At 40.9% G+C, this 22,182-nt stretch overlaps 1 protein-coding gene across 24 annotated transcripts in view; it reads left to right on the top strand.

The window, feature by feature from the left end:
• Ptprk (protein tyrosine phosphatase, receptor type, K) overlaps positions 1–22,182 on the top strand; it is a 499,207-nt gene that overhangs the window by 235,843 nt on the left and 241,182 nt on the right. For all 24 annotated transcript variants that reach the window (XM_063265927.1, XM_063265913.1, XM_063265905.1 and 21 more), the window contains exon 4: positions 21,624–21,705. In XM_063265927.1, coding sequence (XP_063121997.1) covers positions 21,624–21,705 — 82 coding nt within the window. The remainder of the gene's footprint in view (positions 1–21,623; positions 21,706–22,182) is intronic.

The raw sequence follows: 22,182 nt of genomic DNA, 5'->3' as shown, positions 1-22,182 counted from the left end.
AGTTTGTTCTGCCTAACAGGTGTATGCGTATTAGCCACAGCATTTATGGGAGTCAAATTGTTCCTAACCATGGAGGTTGTTCTAATACCTTTGACGCTGAGAATAGACCACTGCTGACCACTCGGCTGCAAAAGACTTCCAGCCTGCTCACCCATTGGCCTTTTGGTGAACGTGTCCATTTTTTCACAGCATCGGCTGTTCATTTTTAGCATCTAAAAGTTGTTCCTTTTAGTGAGCTTTCTACCTACCCGGGGTGCCTTTTCTTGCGAATCAAATGAACTGATGTGCATTAAAGTGCTTTGTAAACTCCCAAGGCCGCTCTAAAGTGGCTGAAGTGTCATTGTTAATGACGGCGGCGTGTTCATTTAAAGCGCTTTATTGTGGTTCTTTGCATTGCATTTGGTTTCAGTCTATGCTGGGAAAAATGCCCACACGGAAATAACAGGAACACACATGCACCGCACACGCATCCTTATCTTTATTGTTAGCAGTGGCATCTCTTCGAAGCCATATCCTTGTTGCATATTTCCTATGTCTGTGACCTTTCAACTCAGTTCCCTACCACGAACCATTCTTTCAGGTTGCACTTATGTGTTTCAGTCCTCATTCCTCTCTTCACAGCCACATGCTGACCAACCTTAATGTGTTTGGGTTGTTCTGGATCTGTTCAGGTTAAGTCTGCCCTTGTGTTGTTGTTGCTGTTTGTCTTGCAGAGTCGAGGGTCGATAGAGTGAGAAAGGGATTTATATAACACAGGCTTAGAATCCTGCAATTACCTTGAAGTGGTTTATAAGGTTCTGGTAATACAACTTAGGGCTTTATGCACTTAAGGAGAGAGCTCTACCAAAGGAGCTCCAGCCCCCACCCCACCTTCTTATTCTGCATGTGGCAACCTACACCCAACGTTTGGGTGTTGAAGCAGAGGTCTCAACTGTTTTTCTTGTTCTTTTTTCTTATATGGGATTTGGACTTTTCTTGTGTGGGATTCAGACGTAAATTCTTCATCAATACTGGACTGGCAGCCATGAGACAAAGCCAAGGCCTTGCTTTGCCCTTGTTTCTCTTCAGACTGTTTTGCCGTACTACTTGATTATTTTCTTCAGGATGGAGTGACTTACTTGGCTTATTCTGCTCCCCGAGAGCCTCACTATTCTTAGGGTCAGTAGTATCCTCCTATTTCTCTTTCTTTCTCTGCGTAGAATAATTGGGTGTCTCCTGGAGGTGGTAGGCTGGAGCCAGGACCAGCCTGCCATGAAATGGCCTAATCGTTGTCTATAATCGCTTTAGAATATAAAATACTAACAACGCTTTTCTCCTTCTGGATTTGCGACCTCAGCTTCAGAGTTGTGAAAAAATGTAAGAGCTCACTTTGGAATTTAAAATGAAAGAGGATTTCACCTGGTAAGGTTCAATTCCTGAAGTAGATACTTCATTTAAGTGTCTAATATTAAAATGAAATGTAAGTCACAAAGGAGAAGGTGGACATTACCATAGCTTCTGTGTTCACACTGATTTACCAAAGTGTAGGAGAGCTCGGCTGCTGCTGGGTTAGGGTCTTTTATTCACTACTTCTCCAGGAAGTACTTTCTCTGTATAGCTTGCCAGTGGCTCTAAGTGTTAAAGTTACAGAACTTAGTTGTTTCTTCCCGATTGTTCTGTTACCTAGGTCATTGAATGTATTTCAAAAGAGCTCACAGAAGGTCAGAAAGGTAGGATCACAAGATGCAAACATCATTATTTCATATTTTAAATCGGGAATCTCAAACTGATTTTTCAAAGAGAGATGCCCTGTCTTGAAGCAATACAGTTTTTATTTTAACTCGAAAAGTGTGGTCGGACTCTGTAATATAATCGAGTTTCTTAACATTGAATCTGGGGAGAAGACATGTTGGAACTGGACATAAAAATTGGGGTATCGACAATTCTGAGTTGTAGTGTAAATTTCCTGGTATTTAATTTGTCATCCATAAAATTGGGATGGCATCCTAACCAGGAAAGTAATATTTGACAGTAATAGCCAGCTGGAGAGCCTTATCCACAGGGCATGCTTGATCGCACTGTCATTTACACATGTGGACAAACTTCTCTCAGGTTGAGTAACTCTCAGTATTGGATCCTGGACTTAGTCAACTGACTCTTGCTGCTGATGCCATGAAGTAATTAGTCCATGTAAGGTGCCTAACTTGAAACTGCCATTAAAAGTAGATTTAACTCTTCTGGGACTTATTTCATGTGAGAAACTTCAATAGCAAACCAACGGCTTCTTTTCCCTATTGATTTCACTATCATCGACATACTTGCAAATGCTATCGATGAGCCTGAAGACCTTCGTGGGTCAGAGCTCCTCGTGCTGTGGGATAGCTGATGGCTCTAGGTATTTATTTATTGATTCAAACCAAACTAAATTTTAGAGAGTAGACATCGTGCTGGGTCCGGAGGGAGAAAACAAGAGGCTGTTGCCAGCCACGATCAGAATAAAATACCAATCAGTGATGTCAGCCTGTAATTAGAGAGAAAGATGGAGATGCCAGGAGAAGGTAAATGAGTTTGGTGATTTTGGTCAAAATGAAATGTGCAGGATTTTAGATGATTTTGCACTTAAATACATATTTTTCTAGATGGCTTTAGTGCAACCCAGCCATCCCGCCAGTGTCCTTCGACGTTTCAGATAGCATGCATTGGTACAAATCGTCTTTCAGTTCTAGAAACGTTGCCATGCAACCTGCCTTCCTATTGGGTAGCCGCCCTTCTTCCCACTTCTCACTTGCAGACCCACTGTGTGTTACTGGTTGGACGAGGTATTTTCCCGAGAAGGCGGTTTCTCCACGTCTGCTCCTGTCTCTATAGTTATTTCCTCCACGGCCGCTGCCTCCTCCTCCTCTTCTTTTTCCATGGCTGCAATAGTCTTAATAAGACTCTGCTTCTGCCCCTACTCTCCCGTAGAGCACTGCTCTGCATGTTCCTCAGAGTAAGCTGCTTCAGATCATAATTCACACACACAGCACATATTCCTGAGTACATTTGTAAATGTGGAGGACAAACTGGCCATTCCCCCTTTCTACCTTGTTTAAACAAGGTTCCTTGTGGTGTACCCCTATGTATGCTGGGCTAACTAGCCCGGGTGTTTTCAGGGATTCTACTGTTTACGTCTCCCATCTCGCCACAGGGGCACGACAGTTTTCTCTGTCAGCTGTATATGGGTTCCGGGACTGTCTATGTAGGTCCTTATGCCGTCTCAGTATCTTTTTCCTTGACTTACCATCCACTCTGCAAAGAAACTCTTCTGGAGGAAGCCATGTCATCAAACATGACACACAGAGGATATGCATATACTCTGGAGGCCTACAAAGATTTTCTAAACTATATCATGGCATATTGATCCATAGTTATGAAAAAATAAATAGTCACCCAGAAAATATTTTCTGTCCAGGCGACTCTTGTAAAGTTCTGTGACTTTAAGACCTTCTTCAATGAAATGATATCCTTCGTATTCATCGCTTTTTCCTACACGCGGCACGGAGAATGAAAGGCATTGTACGAATGAGTCTCTTTGAAACGCTGTAAGCTATATCTTCTAGTGCTAGAAAATAATGTCACGACGACGTTTATAATCTTTTCCTGAGGATTATGGTCTTCACATAAATGAATGAAAATTGAAAATGCACCGAATCATTCTTCTAAAACATATTTCCAATTTTACTTTCCCTTTCTTCATTCTCAAGGATTTATTTGAGAGGGCCCATTTTATTTCGATGGAAAGAAAGAGAATTCTAACTTTTATGAACACAGTCCTTGACCTTCTCTACTCAACCATTGCATGTTTCCTTCAGTAATGAAACCATTGCAGAAATACAGCCAACCTGACAGTAAGCTACTAAAGACTTACCTGTCCTTCTCCCCAGGGATGGTCTTGGTCATGAGTGTCCCTCTGAGCCTCTCTCTGTGTGGACTCAATAGTGGACGGGATAATAACGTGTAATGTTTCAGTTCCTTCAGTGACGTTTTGGAGAGCTTTCCTCTCCATACAGGTTGTCCACAAACTGTCCGGATCTGCCAGACCCTTACACCTTAGCACTTTCACTGTGGGGTGTTGTTCCATGGTGGTTGCTGCTCTTGGCAGTGTTTTTGCAGTTGTAAAGGAAGTTTCACACTGGGAACTCAGTCTATTGAGCAGATCCTGGAATTCTGAGCTGTCCTGTCCATTCACCTCAATCCACCATACAGCAGCCATCTTTTTACCTGCTCCATCCCATGAGATACCTCTTAGAATCCGTGTGGCCGTCCAGGCTTCCACTGTCTTTACCCTCAAACACGGGCTTACGTAGGGCTTCCCAGATTCTCTTTCTCCCCCTCCATAGGACATTCTGGCTGCAGATTGGACTCAAAATGTGTCTTGGTTTTTCAGACTTGGAATATTCCCCCAAATCCTTCAGTGTTTTCCCAGACTCATCATCAGATACAAACTTCTGGTTGTGATCTGACGTCGGGCATGTTGATTGGCGGTCATTGGCTCTGTTCCCCATTCTGACTTGAATTTTACGGTGCTATGCCATCATCTTTTCAGAACGAGCTTGCTCTTTACTGCTTTTGCCTGGGATGATTTCCTTCCCATACGCAGGTCTCTGAGTTCTTGTGTTGCCTTCTTAAAGACCCGTATCCTTACTCTGTTTCCTCATGGCTTCTATGGCCCCTTCTTCGTGCAGTGTATTTTCCGTGATCCATTCTCTGGAGTTGGATGTTTTTCATAAAGCATCGTTTTCCCCTCACGATGTTAGTCTCTTGTACATTGTTAGATGCTCAGTATAAATAGTTGTCTTCTATGCAGCTATACCAAAATTTCAGGAGACAAACTCAGATTTTAGTTCTGTGTTTTTCTCTTTTCCCGTTTACAGATGCCTTAGATTTTTGTTGTCAGTCATCTGTGGTATAAACATGGGCATTGTTAGAAGAAGCAAAGTACAACTATTAGCCAGTTGGTCTCTGCATGATGAACCTTGAGCTTTCATTGAGACATTTGACCTTGTAGTCAAATGGAGGCTGTAATTATTACCTTATTTTCACTTGGTCCTGTTTATCAATCTTTATTATAAACATTTAAAACAATTTCATGGAATCCATTTTTACCTTACAGAATAAAATAAAAAGTGTAATGCTTTAAAAATGCTATTTAAAAAATTAAATTGGACACTTTACTATTAAGGAGATTATTTTATTTTTCAGGACTCCTTGGCTCCACACGAGTCCTCAGATTATACTGTTTAAATAATTCTTAATCCTAATTGATTTCTAGGTAAAACATATTCTGTTCGTTATCTTGCCACAAGGTCATCTATGAGCTCATGACCAGCGAAATGTAATCTGTTTACAGGTTAGACTGTCTCCCAGTTCTGAGAGCTGGAACTCTGAATGAGGTTAGTCCACTCAGCTGGGTTGCTTTGTGATGGCCTGCACTATAGACACTATTAAAGATGAAATTACTATGGTCCTATCCGTAAAAACTAAATTAAAGTGTGTAAGTGAAGGGCGTGGAAAGTTGCCATTGGATTACCCAGACTTCACCCTGTTTGCCGTTCGTACAGGGAAAGTTTATATTATTGTTTAAATCACAAATCGGATCTAAATAAATCCTCTGTAGAATATTTAAGTATTCATCTTAAGAATTTGCCTTATTTTTCCATTCAGGGTTTGAAAGGGTTTAAAATTGTTGGACTTAGTGGCACACGCCTTTAATCCCAGCTCTCTGGAGCTACAGGCGGGTAGATCTCTCCGGGTTCGAGGCCAGCTTGTTCTCCATAGTTACTGGACAGCCAGAGCCATAGAGAGACTCCACCTCACTCCAAATTAATTAATTAATTAATCAATGAAATAACAGATAAGACAACTGAGACACCTCGTCTGTTAGATCGGAATACATGTATGATCCACAATACATACAGTAATGCAGCTGTGTCACCCAAAACTTCTTTGCTTGTGGGCCATAGTAGAAGGGTAGTATTTGTTTCCTTGCGTGCTGGCTAAATCCCGTGCGTGGGTAAGTGTGTTGTTCATACACTTTTTGTTTTGTCAATGAAATTCAGTCCTCCAGTCTCCCTATTGCTACTGCACTGACCTTTTTTGGTTGCAGATCAATCACACCCTCTCATTTGTAAACCCATGAAAGACATTACTTTACTGTCAGGAGAAAGGGCAGACTCAGACTGCTGCCTCCACCTGGCCTAAAAGTCCCTGCAGGACAAGGCTCATCATCCTCTGATGTCCTCTGTCAACTGCTGCACCATTTATGCTAACTGTTATGACTTCCCATTATCAGTCTTTCAGAAATGGGCCTGATTTGGTAGGTAAGCACCCTCACCTCCCACCTTTCTTTGCTTCAATTTTTAATATTCTGCTCTGGAATCATTTGCGGTCTGTGCTTTCCAGGAAAATAGTTAGCGACTTCCTCCCTGGTCCCACTCCATTTCTCATGTCTTCATAGATGAGTGCCTTCTAGAACGTGTGGTTCTGGTGATTGTTTCTGTCTATTCTTCCTGTCTGCAATCTGTAGTTTCTGGTCACTGTGACTTACTGCACTTAGAATCTTTTTTTTTTTTTTTTTTTTTTTGGAGAAAAGCCCACTGCAAAGGACTGTCACGTTCTCAGAAGCTTTTAGCTTCTCACTAGGTCGACACATTCTCTGCCTCCTTTGAACTCCCTGTTATCCTCTGACCTTGTCTTAACACCAACCTCTACGTTTGAGATTCTGAATATGTTTGTGTCTTTTGCCACATTGTGACTCTCTTGTAGACAGGAATCAAATACTAGTTATTAGAATTCATAGATGTCCGTGTGAGTTACATATAGTCCACAGATGCCAGTATTTTTGTAGCTGGTTATCTGATGAAGAATTCCCATAAACCCATATACAGACTGATCTATTCTGCTAAGGAAGCAGTACTGGAGTAAGACCAGTGTGTCCTAGGACCAGGTCTGCCTGCTGGAGAACAAAACTTCAACTTCTCACTCAGTTTCTCCTCTGCCAACTGGAGGGAGAGCAGTCTAGATGGGCAGTGCATCGCCTGTCCGGGCATCACAGCATTTCTGAGATGTTCCAAGGTCTCCTGTGGCCTCCAGGTCAGAGGGCTACATCTTGAGAGCATGTAGTCCATTTTCTCTCAGCAATTTTTCCACCTTCATCATCTATCTATATTTATCGTTACTTGCCCATATGCAGTGTCAAGGTAAATGTGTCGTAGGTTAAATATCTCCTGAAGACCCTGGGAATAGCCTCTGACCTCCACAGACTGCAATCTTTTCAAGGGTAGTCTATCTCTTTGAGGTACCAGAAAGCAGGTAGGTGTGTCTCTGTTCTTCATACATGGCATTAAAATAGGCAGGTAGTCAGTATGGTATCTCTCACTTTCCCTTACTTCTGTTTAAATCCTACCAGTCAAGTTAAGGCTTTCTATCCTATGGTCTTTCATTATCTCTCTCCATGTCAGGTTAAAACCCCATTTTCCTCCGCACCCTTTGTTTTATATAACTTTCAAAGCTAATCTATGAATCACTCTCATATTTTTATTAGAGTTTTTTAAGCCTTTGTAGTTGTACCAGCAGAGGAAGTATGTCTTACCTTCGGTATCATAATTTCTTAAACCTTCTACCACTCATATTTCTACTTTCCTGGTTGCCATAGGCTGATCGTAGTCATCAAAGAGGATGCTGCCAGCGTGGGCCATTTCCTTCCTGTTTGGATTGACGTAACATCATGTTTCTGAATATTTTAAATAGCAACGTTTCCTTTTATTTTTAAAACATTTATTTCTAAGATTAAAAGGGAGGGTTTGTTCCACATGAAAAATATCAACATATCTCTTAAGAAATTAATTTAATCATAATCATAACTGTTTTACCTTCATGCTTTTTCCAAGATTCTATTTTTTTTTTTTTTTTTTGAGACAGGGTCTTGCTCCTTAGCCCTGGCTGTCCTGGAACTTGCACTGTAGAGTAGGCTGGCCTCAAAATGAAGGAAGCCTGCCTGCTTTTGCCTACTAGTGCTTAGATTAAAGGCATGTACCAGCAAACTCGGCTTCCAAGATACTTAAAGTCTTAATTCTACATGTTGCTAATTTATGAGATATTTATTTCAATATTTTCGAAAGGAGGAAATGAGCCATGCGTTTTTAGTTTATTCATCTTAAATGGTTTCCTTAATTAAAAAGTCAATACAAAATCCACACGTGTGCTTTCTGGTTACCCTTCTTGTCTTTTACGGCTAGCATCCCAGAAAGCTTCCCATTAGCTTCCTTTGTCAAAATGCTGTAGAGTTAATTCTTTGCTGCTTCTTACGGTTTTGAATTTTGAATGGTCCTTTGGTTGACTTTAAGCTCCAGCACCATTAATTATATTATGGAATTATATTTAAATTATTTAAAATTATAGTCAAGGATACCACTTTCCTTGACAGTTGGGTACCCAGAATGAAACAGAAAGAGGTCATAATCTTTCTATCCTTAAGTTCAACTAAGAGTAGGTAAGCTAGCTAGTCTGAACTTTGTAAAAACCTATCTACCAGAATCATAACTTAATTCTAACGAAATAAAGCTGACAATACCATGGATATTATTCAATTCTGAAAGGATTGTCATCTTTTACACTGTCATGGTCTTTACAGCTGTGCCCCCTCCGCCCCAGCAGAGTCTTACTATACAGACCTCTGTCCCCCATCCCCTGGACAGAATCTCACTATACAGACCTCTGCTCCCCAGTCCCCCAGACAGAGTCTCACTATACAGACCTCTGCCCCCCCAGTCCCCCAGACAGAGTCTCACTATACGGACCTCTGTCCCCCACCCCGACAGTTTCACTATACAGACCTCTGTCCCCCAGTCCCCCCCAGACAGAGTCTCACTATACAGACCTCTGTCCCCCACCCCGACAGTCTCACTATACAGACCTCTGCCCCCCAGTCCCCCCAGACAGAGTCTCACTATACAAACCTCTGTCCCCCAGTCCCCCCAGACAGAGTCTCACTATACAGACCTCTGTCCCCCAGTCCCCCAGACAGAGTCTCAGTGTACAGGCTGCAGCCTTGTGTCATTCTCCTGCTTTTTTCCTGTCCAGTGTTGGTGTAAACCGCCACACCAAACTCATCCTCACTGATTGTGATAAAGCAATTGACTGTTAATATGCTTGACTCTCTGATGTGACGGGATAAATTTGGTTTCTGTGTTACCTTTTCAGTTACAATTAGTCACCTAGTTTACTTAAAGCTTACTTTTTTTCCTTATGAATGTAATGCTATGGATTCTACATGCAAATAAATATTTACCATGACAGCACAGGCTGGACACCTCTCTCTCTCTCTCTCTCTCTCTCTCTCTCTCTCTCTCTCTCTCTCTCTCTCTCTCTCTCTCTCTCTCTCCCCTTAATTGAATCATATGAGTCTAAATTGAAGTCCATGAGACAAGAGAGTCACCTAAATTTGGCTTGCTCTGGTAGCATGGTAGCAAAAAAATCAGTTGGTTTGTTTTTTGTTTTGTTTTGTTTTTTGTTGTTGTTCTCTCTTCAGATATAGTTGTGTGAGAATAGTGATATAGTTCTGTTGTGTGTAAGATTGGACTGATGGGGCTAAAATTTAAAAGGTTCTGCTTGTAGATTGTAGGAAGACAAATGGTGCATCTCAGGAAGTGAGGGAAAATAGTACTGTAATTCAGAGTTATGGTGTTAGAAATAGAAACCTTAACCAGTCATCTTTTATTTTTAGCTCAGACAAGTACCTATAAAGTATAGCCCAGATGGGGAAGCTATGATAGTAAAGATACAGAAATGACATTTTGCTGATGAATTTTCTCCTACCCTTTACTTCCCGCTTTTATTTTTATACAAAATCGTTTATGCTGAACGCTGCTTGCTTGTGTATCCAAGGACAGATCCACAGAATGAAAACTTTTTCCTTTTCATTTTTTTTCTTCTCTTGTTTCTTTGTTTTACTTTTTGTCCTGTGTTCTGACTGTGCATTATTTCAATATACTTTTATTTATTTACTTATTTATAAACAGATTTATTTATTTTATATATATGAGTACACTTTAGCTATCCTCACACACCAGAAGAGGGCATCGGATCTCATTACAGATGGTTGTGAGCCACCATGTGGTTGCTGGGAATTGAACTCAGGACCTCTGGAAGAGCATTCAGTGCTCCTAACCACTGAGCCACCTCTCCAGCCTATTTATTTATTTGTTTGTTTATTTATTTATATAAAATTCATTTCATTGGCCTCTGCTAATTATCATTCCGGTACTCTATTGCAGAACTCAAGTCTAACGTAAATTAGGATATGCTTTCGGTAGTGTATCATATTTCATGCTTACTTCTGAATATATTGTATTTTGCTGTGGAGGTTGCTAATTTCTTTTTGTTGTTGCTGATTGTTTTGATTTAGTGAGATGGTCTTAATATATGACCTTTGGTGGTCTAGAACTAACTGTGTAGAAAAGAATAGTGTAGAACTTACTATTAGCCAAGGATGACCCAGAACTCACTATGTAGACCAGACAATACTGGACTGAAATTTACTCTGTAGACAAGGTCACTGTGTGAAAAACATTGGCCTGGATTTCACTATGTAGACAAGACTGGCCTGAAAGTCACTTTGTCGACAAGGATGACCTGGAACTCACGGTGTAGACAATGCTTGCCTAGAACTCAGAGATGTGTCCCACCCTGGTTGCTTTCTAGGTTGTTTTCCGAGTGCATCTTTTGAAGGCTCTGCCTGCCTATTTGCCTTCTGAAGCTAGAGCACCCCCTAAAGAGATCAGAACAATGATAGTTCGTTTAGTAATCTCTAATTTCAGGCAGTGTCGCCATGCTATCTATGCCTTGAATTGAATTGAGAAAGGAACCCAGGAAGAAGACATAATGATTGAGATGTGAGAAGTAATATAGGGCGGTTGTGCGATCGGTGGTGCCCTGAGAGGTCCTTCATCAGCCTCTCCGGCTTTAGAGTCTTCTGCAGTACCTCCTCTGCTTCTCATCCGCTATGTCCTCTGGGTCTTCCTATGATGTATCAGCCTCCCGAGGAGGTCGTGAAATAGAACCCCGACTCCTTGTAAACTGCATATGATTTCTTTGATGGCCTGAAATTCACTACCTAGATATGGATCTACTCCCAGGGTTCCCATGAAGTGGGCACCAGGAATTGAATGGAAGTCAGTTACTCAGCGTGGAGGCTCTGGCATTTCAAGCTGCTGCACATTTGTCTTGAAGCTTTAGTAAGCAAATGCACACATGCATGCCTCTTTGTGTGTGCCTGTGTCCATGGGCGTGTGTGTGTGTGTGTGTGTGTGTGTGTGTGTGTGTGTGTGTTCGTGCGCGCGCACATGCACATGTGTTTCTGTGTGTGTTTTTTTTAAGCATGATAGATATTGTTATATTCAAGGTCTGATACAAAAACCCTTGCCAGAATGCGCTGGATAACCGTTTCCTCAAAGGTGTTTTTATGATAAGATCAACTGTGCGGAGAATCTAATGGATTTAGTCCATGGATACCTTTCATTTTCAGCTGAAGTTGTAGGGACTGTGTTCAGCAGTCAAAAGCTTGCCCAGAACACTGTTTAGTACACTGGGACTAGGAAATCATGTGTGATCTCTATTTATTTGTGATCTATATTAACTCGTGATCTGTATTAATTTGAGCTGATACCTATTGAAATTTAAAAGTCCTTTGGCAAGTTTTCCTAAAAGTGCAAGATTTGGACTTAAGTAACTAATAAGTATCATCCTGAGTGTGAAACACTTGAACTTAAGCGGTAAAAGTGATTATTGCCGGATCACTTAGTTTATCTCAAGCCTTTGCTGATACCTCAAGGGACAGCCAGTTCTCCGGCTCACCCGAAGCCCACAAATGCCCTGAGCTTGCGTGTTCATTACAATATGCGGCCTTCAGAGATCCTTTTCTTCAAGTCTTGTCTTTACAGTCTGTCAGAGGTCGATCCTATTTGACCTTCCCACCTTTGAGTAGTCATTATTGTTTCTTGGACCCTCCCTAGTTGCTTTGACTTAACATCTGCTTAACAGATGACAGGATAATAGGATGCCCAATCAGTGCTGTGTGTAAATATATATATATATATATATATATATATATATATATATATATATATATATATATATATATATATCCCATACCCGGGTTACTGCTACATGGTACATCCCATATCCCACGCAATAGAGTGTTTAGTTTCCTGTCTCTGAAGCTCTGATTATCCCCCTGCAGACCATTAAATATCGATGGGAAGTTTGATAGACTAGTTTTTCTAAAGTAAAGGGGATCTTAAATACCTCTAAAGGAAAACCGCTGATTTTGAGCGTTTTGTGCACAGAGTCGGGAAGGGGGAAGGATGCCTAAAAACCACAGTGGGATCAGGTGAGATGAAGAGCGGGGGACACGGTTCACTGGTTAGGAGCACGTACTGCATCTGCAGAAGGAGTTCCAGCTTCTCATGAATCTCGGGGCTCGCACCGCCTCTACCTCCAGTTCCAGGGGATCTATCTCTGTTTCCTGGCCTCTGCAAACATAAGGCTCACATACGTAACACAAATACAGTGCAGCCAAACACTTATACATGTAAAGCAAAACCAAATCTTAAGGAAAATGAATTTGGACTTGATTTCGTGCGGTGAATGTTTCCTAGATTCAGTGGGCATTTAATTAGACTACCTTAATGACTCTCTCAAGCAGCTTAAAGCCAAGGAATGGAGCTGTATTTCCTTCTCCATGTCCTTGATAAATACTGTTGTCAATTGAGGTGTACATTTCCTTTAGATACTAAACCAAGGGCTGAACCAATAGACAGGAATTGTTAAAAGCTCACTGGTTTGAGAGAACCTCAAAGCCTTATGTTATGTTGTTTTTACAAGTTGGGTACTTAGAAGGGAGATATTACAAGAGACAGCAAGCAAGCTGCCCACACATGCCTTACCACACTCCCCTCTTCTGTTACCTTCTGATAATCTTCAGTTGATTAAAAATAACATAAAATGATCCTGGGTCTGCAGCCCCTACCTTGAGAGATGGGAGCTGGTGTCAGTAGCTTAGACTGTTGGCATCCTCTGTCCTTCTGTGTTTGCTCATCTTTACGTGTTCGGGGAGCTCGTCATGCGTAGTGGATGGCAGACAGGATCGCTCAGTGAATGAATGTCCAAGCGGGACACCACAAGCTCTGCTCTTTTTGTTTTTTTTTCTTTGTCCTTTATTGAAAATAGTCCTCCCCCCCGCCCCTGCAACATAATATATCCCATGGTTTGTTCTCCTTCTTTCAGTTTCTCCCCATGTCCCCTCCCATCTGGCCCAACCTCTGTCTATCTCTCATTAGCAAACAGTCTTCTAAGGAATAGTGATAAATTAAGATACAACAGAACTAAGACTTTGGAGTCAGACAAAACAAACAAACAAAAGGAAAAGAGCTGGAGAGAAGGCACAAGAAACAGAGACCCACTTGCTCACTCAGGAATCCTATTGATGCTATCCTGGAAGCCATAGTATCTCTATAGAAGACCTGTAGGATAAGATAGAAGAAAAGTCAGAAGGAAAAAAAATGTATAAATAACATAAGATTAAAAAATATAAGCGCAAGGCCCTGGGTTCGGTCCCCAGCTCCGAAAAAAAAAAAAAAACCAAAAAAAAAAAAATATGAGATAAAATGTAAGGGGAAAACAAAAGAACTGGTCTGACTGGGCAGCATGAGCTGAGGAACTTCTCCCAGAGATGCCCTGCGGCTCGTTTATTGGCTGTTTGCTGCTGGCCATGTCTGTTTAGCCAGGGTGGCTCCCTTGGAGGGAGGTAAACTCATGAGTTCCATTCGAGACAAATGGGATGGACTGCAAATTCTACACACACTCATACACACATGCGCATTTGCACAAATAGATCCCAACACACAATGCACACACCCCCACACACACAATGCCCACACATATACAAACACAAACACATACCACACAAATGCATCCAAGTATACACATCATACACATACACATATACACATGCACATGGACAAATGCACATGCACAGACACATACACAGATGCACACACATGCATATACACATGCACACACACACATAAACAAGTAAATAAAATATGCTTAAAAAGAGACTCCACTCTTGAAATTTTAGTTTTCAGTTAAGGTACTCTACAGAAGACCTTTTGGGATCTATCAGCAGAAATGGATGCCTTGCAGTGTTATTTAACTATTCAAGGGAAGTAATTATGTTTTCATGATTCTAAATTAGTGTATAAAATTATCTGTAATGGTCTCAAGGGAACGTCAGTTTATTATGTCAACAAAATTTTATGCTAGATAAAATGAGCTAAATACCCAATCCTGTCTTTCCCTAGGAGGCAAAGCAGTTACCTAGGACCCACTAATATTAGGTCGTCTCTTTCTGCCACACATTGACACTTATTTCCATCCCTGATTGTCAATAGGGTTCTAGTGGTCCAGCCATGAAGTATAGAGCATGAACCCTCACTGCCCCAAGTGACCTTGCATTTTACTAAAGGAGATAACAAAAGACGTTTACTTTTATAGGGATTGAGGAAGTGACTTGGTACCTATGGGTATTTGTTGCACAAGCTAGGACCTGAGTTTTAATCTTCAGCTTCCTTGCAGCCAACTTGACCACATACACAGCTATAGCTTTAGTGCAATGTGTACGGTGAGACAGGAGAGTTGCTAGGATTTTCTGAGAAACAGGTAGCTTTGGTTAAATGGATTTTTATAATAATCCTACTTTGAACAGAGCTTTCCATGGGCATTTTTCACTTTCTACCTACAAATGCTGCTTCTCCTACCGCAGTCATCACACTTAGATAGCCCATCACTCTCTTCTACTGTTATCATCTGATTCAGATATCCCAGCATCCTCTTCTACTGTAATCATCTGACTCAGATATCCCAGCATCCTTTTCTGCTGTAGTCATCACACTTAGATATCCCAGCATTCTCTTCTACTGTAATCACCTGACTCAGATATCCCAGCATCCTTTTCTGCTGTAGTCATCACACTTAGATATCTCAGCATCCTCTTCTACTGTAGTCATCACACTTAGATATCCCGGCATTCTCTGGGTAACCTTCAACGTACCAAGCCATCTTTCTCGTCAATTCATCAACTTATATTAAAGTTTGATTACATTGTCATTTTCATATGATTATAACATTATAAATAAATTGTTATTTTTATTGTGGCCAATTTTTGGGGGGTTGTTTAACCAACAAAAATGAAGCTAACAGGTTATACTACATGGTCCATTTTTGTCGATAATTCATCACAGCTCTCAGCTTCAGTTGGCCCTGTAATCACACTAGAAATCTTTTGTGCTTCATTGTTTTCTTCAGTTTTCTTCTCATTCTCCTTTTCTCTCTGGTGAATTCTAAACCCGAAATATTCTTCCTTTAAAAAAATACTGAGAAAATTAAGTTTCTCCTTTGCCCATACATCCTAAAGTACCTCTGAAATTGAACTGTCGGTCCCATCCAATGTTGTATCATTATCCATCTTCACCATGGTGTCCTCAAATATTTCCTATCAAGTTGAATCATCCCCATAACATATAGCCATGCTTAAGGATTTCTCACTCTTAACAACTCTTAACAAAACAAAACTTTCCTTTGAAGTCCTATGTTCTTAGACTTTTCATTTAATTCCTGTCTATTTACCCATGCTGCTTTTAGAAGGTTAACATCTTTTCTCTTTCTTCTTTGCTTCTGAGGTCATGGTACAGCATGGTTTCAGTTCCTCTGAACTGGATTTTGGCCCTCTGGCCTCAGGAGCATAGACTACAAGGTGCTTTCCATTCCCTTTTACCCAGTAGTTGAACAGGAGTGAACAGGATCGATTCTGATAGCTTCCCATTCCTTTCAGACCTTGACCTCTCCTTTCCTCCAAGGCAGATGTACATTTTCCTTTTACATCTTTTAGTTAATGCCATCTGTAACCTTGTGTTTTTCCACTCATCCATTTTGTTCCCAGAAACTCTGAGACTGGATATTTCATCAATAAATGCCAGTCCAAAAACTTTGTTGTTCCTCAGCTAGTTCATAGCTTAATTACCGTTTATTCTATTCTAATCACGCTTCATGGCTGATGACTTTGACCTCAGTTTCATGTGACCATCTTCTGTGTCTGGAGTGAGTCTCTGTCATACCCGGTTCTCTTCCCAGAAACCCCTCTCTTTGCTGGATGACCCGTCTTCTAATCCTGCCTCAGCTCATTGGCCAATAAACTTTTTTTTTGACAGATTAATGCTTCTGTACCATGTCCAAGACATAATTTCCACAGCATCTCTACCTATTTTTACCTCTTTCGGATCCCTGACCTTCTCACCCTCTTTTCCTCAGTGCCATCAGGGTAAACAGTGCAGGGAAAGAATGACGCTCCAAAAGCTCAGGCTTCGAGGGGTAAGAATGTTCAAATTCATGTGAGTAATTGCAGTCGTGGGGAGTTGGAGCAGAATGATTTTACATTTGAGGCCATTCTGTGTCATATCGCTCCTTCGCGGTGAGTCTAGCCTATCTTGTAAGACATCTCAAAATGAAAATAAACTATGAATGTTCGTGTAATGAAGTTCAAATAATGAAGAGAAGTCAGCAATGCAATACTGATTTAAATTATTGAATATTATGGACGAAGATTGGCATGCATGCTTGAATGATTGGGCTTTGAAGGTCTCATGTGTGACGAGAGATACAAGAAGTAGGGGCTCCGCTGAGAACGTCCGTGGTGGGAGCCTGAGTCACACTCATGGATTTCAAGTGGCCAGCTTCGTCATTATTTCAGCCTGCCCCCTTTATAAATGAGGGCAGCGGTAATTACTACATCTTTTACAGTAGCACAGTTTCCTGTTTAAAAGTTCAAATCACAAAACCACAGATTTACGATTATAGGAGTAAAATGCCAGATTATTTTATACCCTTTGGAAATTGGCTGTATACTTCATGTTTCGAAGAGAGAGGATTGGGAGAAAATTTTATTTCCAAGCACTTGTCTTTAATATATGCTCCCCCACCCCCACACCCCTCCCATCCCCCGATATGGCTGCCATGGCGCTTTTCATATAGGAGTCTCTGTGGGCCAGGATCTGTCCTGTTCCATATGCGTTATTTCAGTTCATCCTTCACAAAGCTCTGAGGTAAATATTAATAGTTCCCACTATAAGAGAAGAAACCCAAGTTTAAATTTTATATGAGGTAAAGCTTTGTAAGTTAATTCATTTAAGTTTTTACATGGTTTGAAGTGATAATTAAAGAATGTGAACTCATATATATCTGACTCGGGAGCATGAACATTTACCATGAGGACATAGTGAAGGAAAATGAGGGGTGAGTTTTTCTCATTTCTCTAGTGCCTGTATCTTTCATGGCCTTTCGTACATTGTTTCATCGCTTTACTTAGACCAATCAGTCTTAGCAGGTCTCTTGCTTTATAAGTGGGATCAGAGGTGTCCAGGCGAAGAAGCTGTGTGTGTAGTCCCATATTTAGCCGATCACTTGAGTTACACGGGACAGCAAAGCGTCCACTAGATGCAAGCTGTCCGACACCAGATCCAGGACTCACGATGTGAGATCTTTTCTCCTCTTCATTAATCCCATTTGCCAGAGGATAAGATTGTCCTTGTTCTGTAGGGAATACCACTTTCTGCTCTCCCGCTTTAATTCAACTTCATTTATTTAGTTAATAATCCAGGAATGTTGCTGGATTAGCAGAAACTTGATTAGAATCATCACCTTCAGTATTTCAGGTAATGGAGTGGAGGAGAAACAGCCCAAAAGGCAGAACCCATGCACCCTGCCTCCGAGGACAGGTTCACACTGACATCTGGGGCGCCTTTCATTGCTCTCCTCTTCCTGGAAGCCCCCGTCAACCACTTGACACCCAGCATTAGCTCTGACCTGAAGATTAGCTTCAGCAGGCTACATAATTAAACTGCTGGGATTTGTTTCCCCTGACTGGACAGAAGAGCCTCGCAAGGTGAGGACTCTGTGAAGTGATTGCACTGATCCTGACTTTAGCAGTGAAGGAACAGGAGCTCAGAAATTTCTTGACGGCTTCTGTTAATGAGGCAAAGGCAACACTTAGTAGAGAAAATGAGGTCACTAGAAAGAAAACTTACCCTTTTCCCTTCTTTGATCAAGAGCCAATCATTTTGCCTTCCTTTGAATCCAGGCCTCAATTTATTGTCCCGAACAAACCTCAACTTAATTGAACAAATAAGTTTTCCTCAAGGGTACAGCAATCTTGTTTAAAGTCGCATTTACTGGGAAAGAGGGAAGTTAGAGAATTAAGAAGTTAACACTAAGTAAGATATGTCGAGAAGTTAAAATCCTTGAACTGAAATAGCTACAATGATTCGCTGTTTAGGGACATGTGCTTCGTTTATTAAAATATGTCTTAAGAAGCCAGCATTCTTATGTTTTCTTTGAATGCTTACTTTCCTTGAAGCATCATTCTCCCAGGATCTGATTTCACATATAGATACGATAATAGGGCACTCTCTGTACACTGCTGTTTAAACTTGATCACAAAAGCAATATTCTATACCTATAATGTGCATATTGTGGGTCTGGGGGTTTCTGATCTCTGCGACTTTCTGAAGAGTTGGACACCAGGAGAGTTTAAGGTTTAGCATGGGCTTTCTGTGCGGACAAGCCAGTCCTGTTTCCCAGTGGAACATTATTTACCCGTTCACATTCTGTTCTCTATTTCTCACCAAACCCTGTTCATGTCTCAGACTAACGGGGCTGTGACGATGTTCATAGTAAATACATTTGCTCCGAGGAACAATCGTGTGCCCGTGAGGACACCCTCCTGCCTTCACTCCCAAATCTATGTTCGTGATCAACTGTCTTTGTCTCCTGAAGCGTGTTTTCCCCTCCTCTAAGACCATACTGTCTTTCAGTTTCACTTTGTTCTAGTAGATCCTGTAGTCACAAACGACACAGTGGAAATAGAAAGGAGGGACCAGGAGAGTTTGTGGCCAGGGTGGATGAACTAAGAAGAACCACATATCCCTGTCTATTTTCCCCCAATTTTTATTGACTTTCGGCAGATGTAGGAATATGACAAAAGAATGGGGTTTCATGTTAAATACTGTCATTCTGCCGGATAATATCTCATTAGTGTGCTAGTGGAAATGAGTTATCTTTAAACAATTTTTAAGATCTTCAAAGGAAACTAAAGCCTAAATATTATTTAAACAAACCCCCTGGACTTCTTCCTATCAGGAAGTTATCTGATGAAGTTAATGTCAGTCCCCTTCAGGCTGCAGGGCCTGGTACAGTATGGCTTCCTCAGTCTCTGCCTCTTCTGAGCTCCTTTTAGAAAGGAAGTTGTAGAAGATTATGGAGACGCCTCACGTGATTGTAGGAGGAGTCATTGTAGGTTGCTTATTTTTTAGATAATATACTCCCATCCTTTCCTGGTCTTCTTTCTCGTTCTGAACACCCCCGTCTGACCGTCCTTCTTCTCCTTAGAAATCCTGGATCCTTTTATCATTAATTGTTTCTACATGGATATGTGAATATGCATACACATATATTCCTAAATAAGACATACACAGTCTCCATAATGCTTCTTGTATGAATGTTCAGGGCTATTTCTTGTTGGATAACCAACTTGCATACTTTCCCTGGATAAGACTCTTTCTTATCCTCTCTAAGTATTACTTGGATACCTATAGTTCTTTATATCAAGTTGATATACTGTGTGTGTGTATGTATGTATGTATGTATGTATGTATGTGTATGTATGTGTATGTATGTGTGTATATGTATTATGTATGTATGTACCTACCTACCCATGTATCATGTATGTATGTAAGTATGCATATATATGTATCTACAATCTATGTGCCTACTTACCTACCTGCCTGCTTCTAACACAGAAGCAGGCATGCACATGCATGAGAGTTTAGGACATTGCCTTTTATAAAGTCAGTATTTAATGAACTCTATCGCAGGTCTCACTAGAGACCCGTTTCTTCCCTCTCTACAGTAAGACTCTGATCTGGCCAAGGTTACCAAAGAACCACCAATGCCAAAACCAAGAGAGGTTTCTAAATGTCACTTTTATTGGACTTTGTTCTCTATCAGAAGTTATTTCCTTCAGTCTTTCAAAATCCAACCTCCCAAATTATCAGTTCGTTGTTTAGCTTTTATACAACCACCTCACGATCCATGGTTCTCACTGTCTCCCATCAGCTTGCACTGTTAGAAACATAGTCCCATCCCCAAGTTAACAACTTTTCCCATTATGAGGGAGAAACCATAGCTGGAGACCAGCAGATGGTGTTGGAAATCCTGTGGGCTCTCAGGCTTGTGTCTATTAGATGCACAGATACCTGCTGTGTTCTGGCTATTGTAACTCAGCTGATTTACCAGTCAGTGTTTTGCCAGTGCTGACCTGGCCGGACCTCCTGTGTTCTGTTTTTCCCTAGCCATCAGGTCTTGGTCCTGCTCTTGGATTTCCTGCTGGGTCCATTGTCAGCCATTCCAGTTCTTTCTTCTCTCCCCTCCCCTTCTCTTTCTTCCCTTCTCTCACTCTGCCATCTTGCCATCACCTTAGCTCTTAGCTCATTTCCTTCCAGTTAAGTTCTCTTCTTTTTAGACTCACCGATACCTCAGAGCTGTCCTCTGATAGCTAAGCACTCTCCCTTGCAGATGTCACAGGAAGTCACATTTGAAATAGTAAGATGTACTTGGTAACGGCCTTCTTCTTCGTGTTTGCATATTGCCCTTTATTACTGTCTGACTGTTCTTAGCCTTCAGCTGGTAGCCTGTGCTAAAAACCATTGATGTCACCGGTGTTTCTCCACACCTGCTGAGTCAGCATCTCGATCCTGTCTGTTTCACCATAGTTATTATCTTTTCCCTTTGGTTATCGTTTATATTGTCAAACCTACTAGAATCTGCCTGTCTGCTTCTTCTGGATTGTGTCCTACCTAATAACCATTTTTTTTGTCATTAGCCTCATTTTATATTACATTGTTACTTTAAACATAACATCCCATTGTATTACCTAAAGTGCTTTTCAGAATAATCCACAAATAATCTATTTAATTCCATGAATAAAGGAGTCAAATAAAACCTTGAATTGCTGAATGCTAAATCTGGGTTTTTTTTTCTTGTAAAATTGCTATATAAAACATTATTTTTAAAAAGACACGAGTGCAGTTTTGTTAAGCGTAATTGTGTGTGTGTGTGTGTGTGTGTGTGTGTGTGTGTGTGTGCATGCGCCCGCTCGTGTGTACAGGCCTCTATATTTTTCTCTGAGAATTGATAATTTGGGACTGTTGACATTTTAGTTTCCTGACCTACTGGTAAATTGTTATGAAATCTCAAAATACTTGATAGTACGTACTTAAGCATGTGGGAGCCATGTGAACTTAGTAGTTTAGTTACTATGTAAGCTCTGCTATGGTTACATGCAGAAGGCTTAAGAAATCAAAGTCTATATAAGATATCGTTAAAAGTTCCTAGTAGGAAAGGAAAATCGAATTTTCTTTTAGGGCGTTGTAACTGTCTTCTGCTGCAGACATCCTTTAAAGGCGACTGTGGTAAATGTGTTCCATTTCTCCTGACAGGTAATATTTGAAGCTGAAGTCTCAGGAGGGAGAAGTGGTTATATTGCCATCGACGACATCCAAGTCTTGAGTTATCCTTGCGGTAGGTTTCGATTAAGAGTTCTATTTTTCTGCATCCCTTTAACACGTGTCTCGGACTGGCAGAGGCCGTCGGTTGATTATTGCCTGGCCATTCTTGCTAGTTTTGTTGCTACCCCTAGTCTTCCTGGAAAGGAACACCAAAATGTTCAGTAAATTTTGAAATCACAGATTTTTCAGACTTCCCATTTCATGTGTGATAGCTGTCTTTCCTTTGTTTTCAATTAGCGGTAACAAAAACGTAAGTACACATCTAATTCCACTCGGACGTTTTACGCTGTTGAGGTATATTTTCTTTCTATCGTGGGGAAAAAGACAAGTGACAAGTCTGCGCTCAATAACAGAGCAAACGAAAGCTGTCTTGTCTCTGATCTGCTAAGTTTATACTGGGAAGAAGTAAAGAAAATGAAATGTACTCAACCCATTTGGAACTCAGGTCTACATTTTTTTATTATCATTCTAAATAACTGAGTCAGTCAGT

This window comes from Rattus norvegicus, chromosome 1 (assembly GCF_036323735.1).
Source record: "Rattus norvegicus strain BN/NHsdMcwi chromosome 1, GRCr8, whole genome shotgun sequence".
Lineage (NCBI taxonomy): Eukaryota > Metazoa > Chordata > Mammalia > Rodentia > Muridae > Rattus > Rattus norvegicus.
The sequence above is the reverse complement of the archived record's forward strand: the minus strand, read 5'-3'. Positions and strand labels throughout refer to the sequence as shown.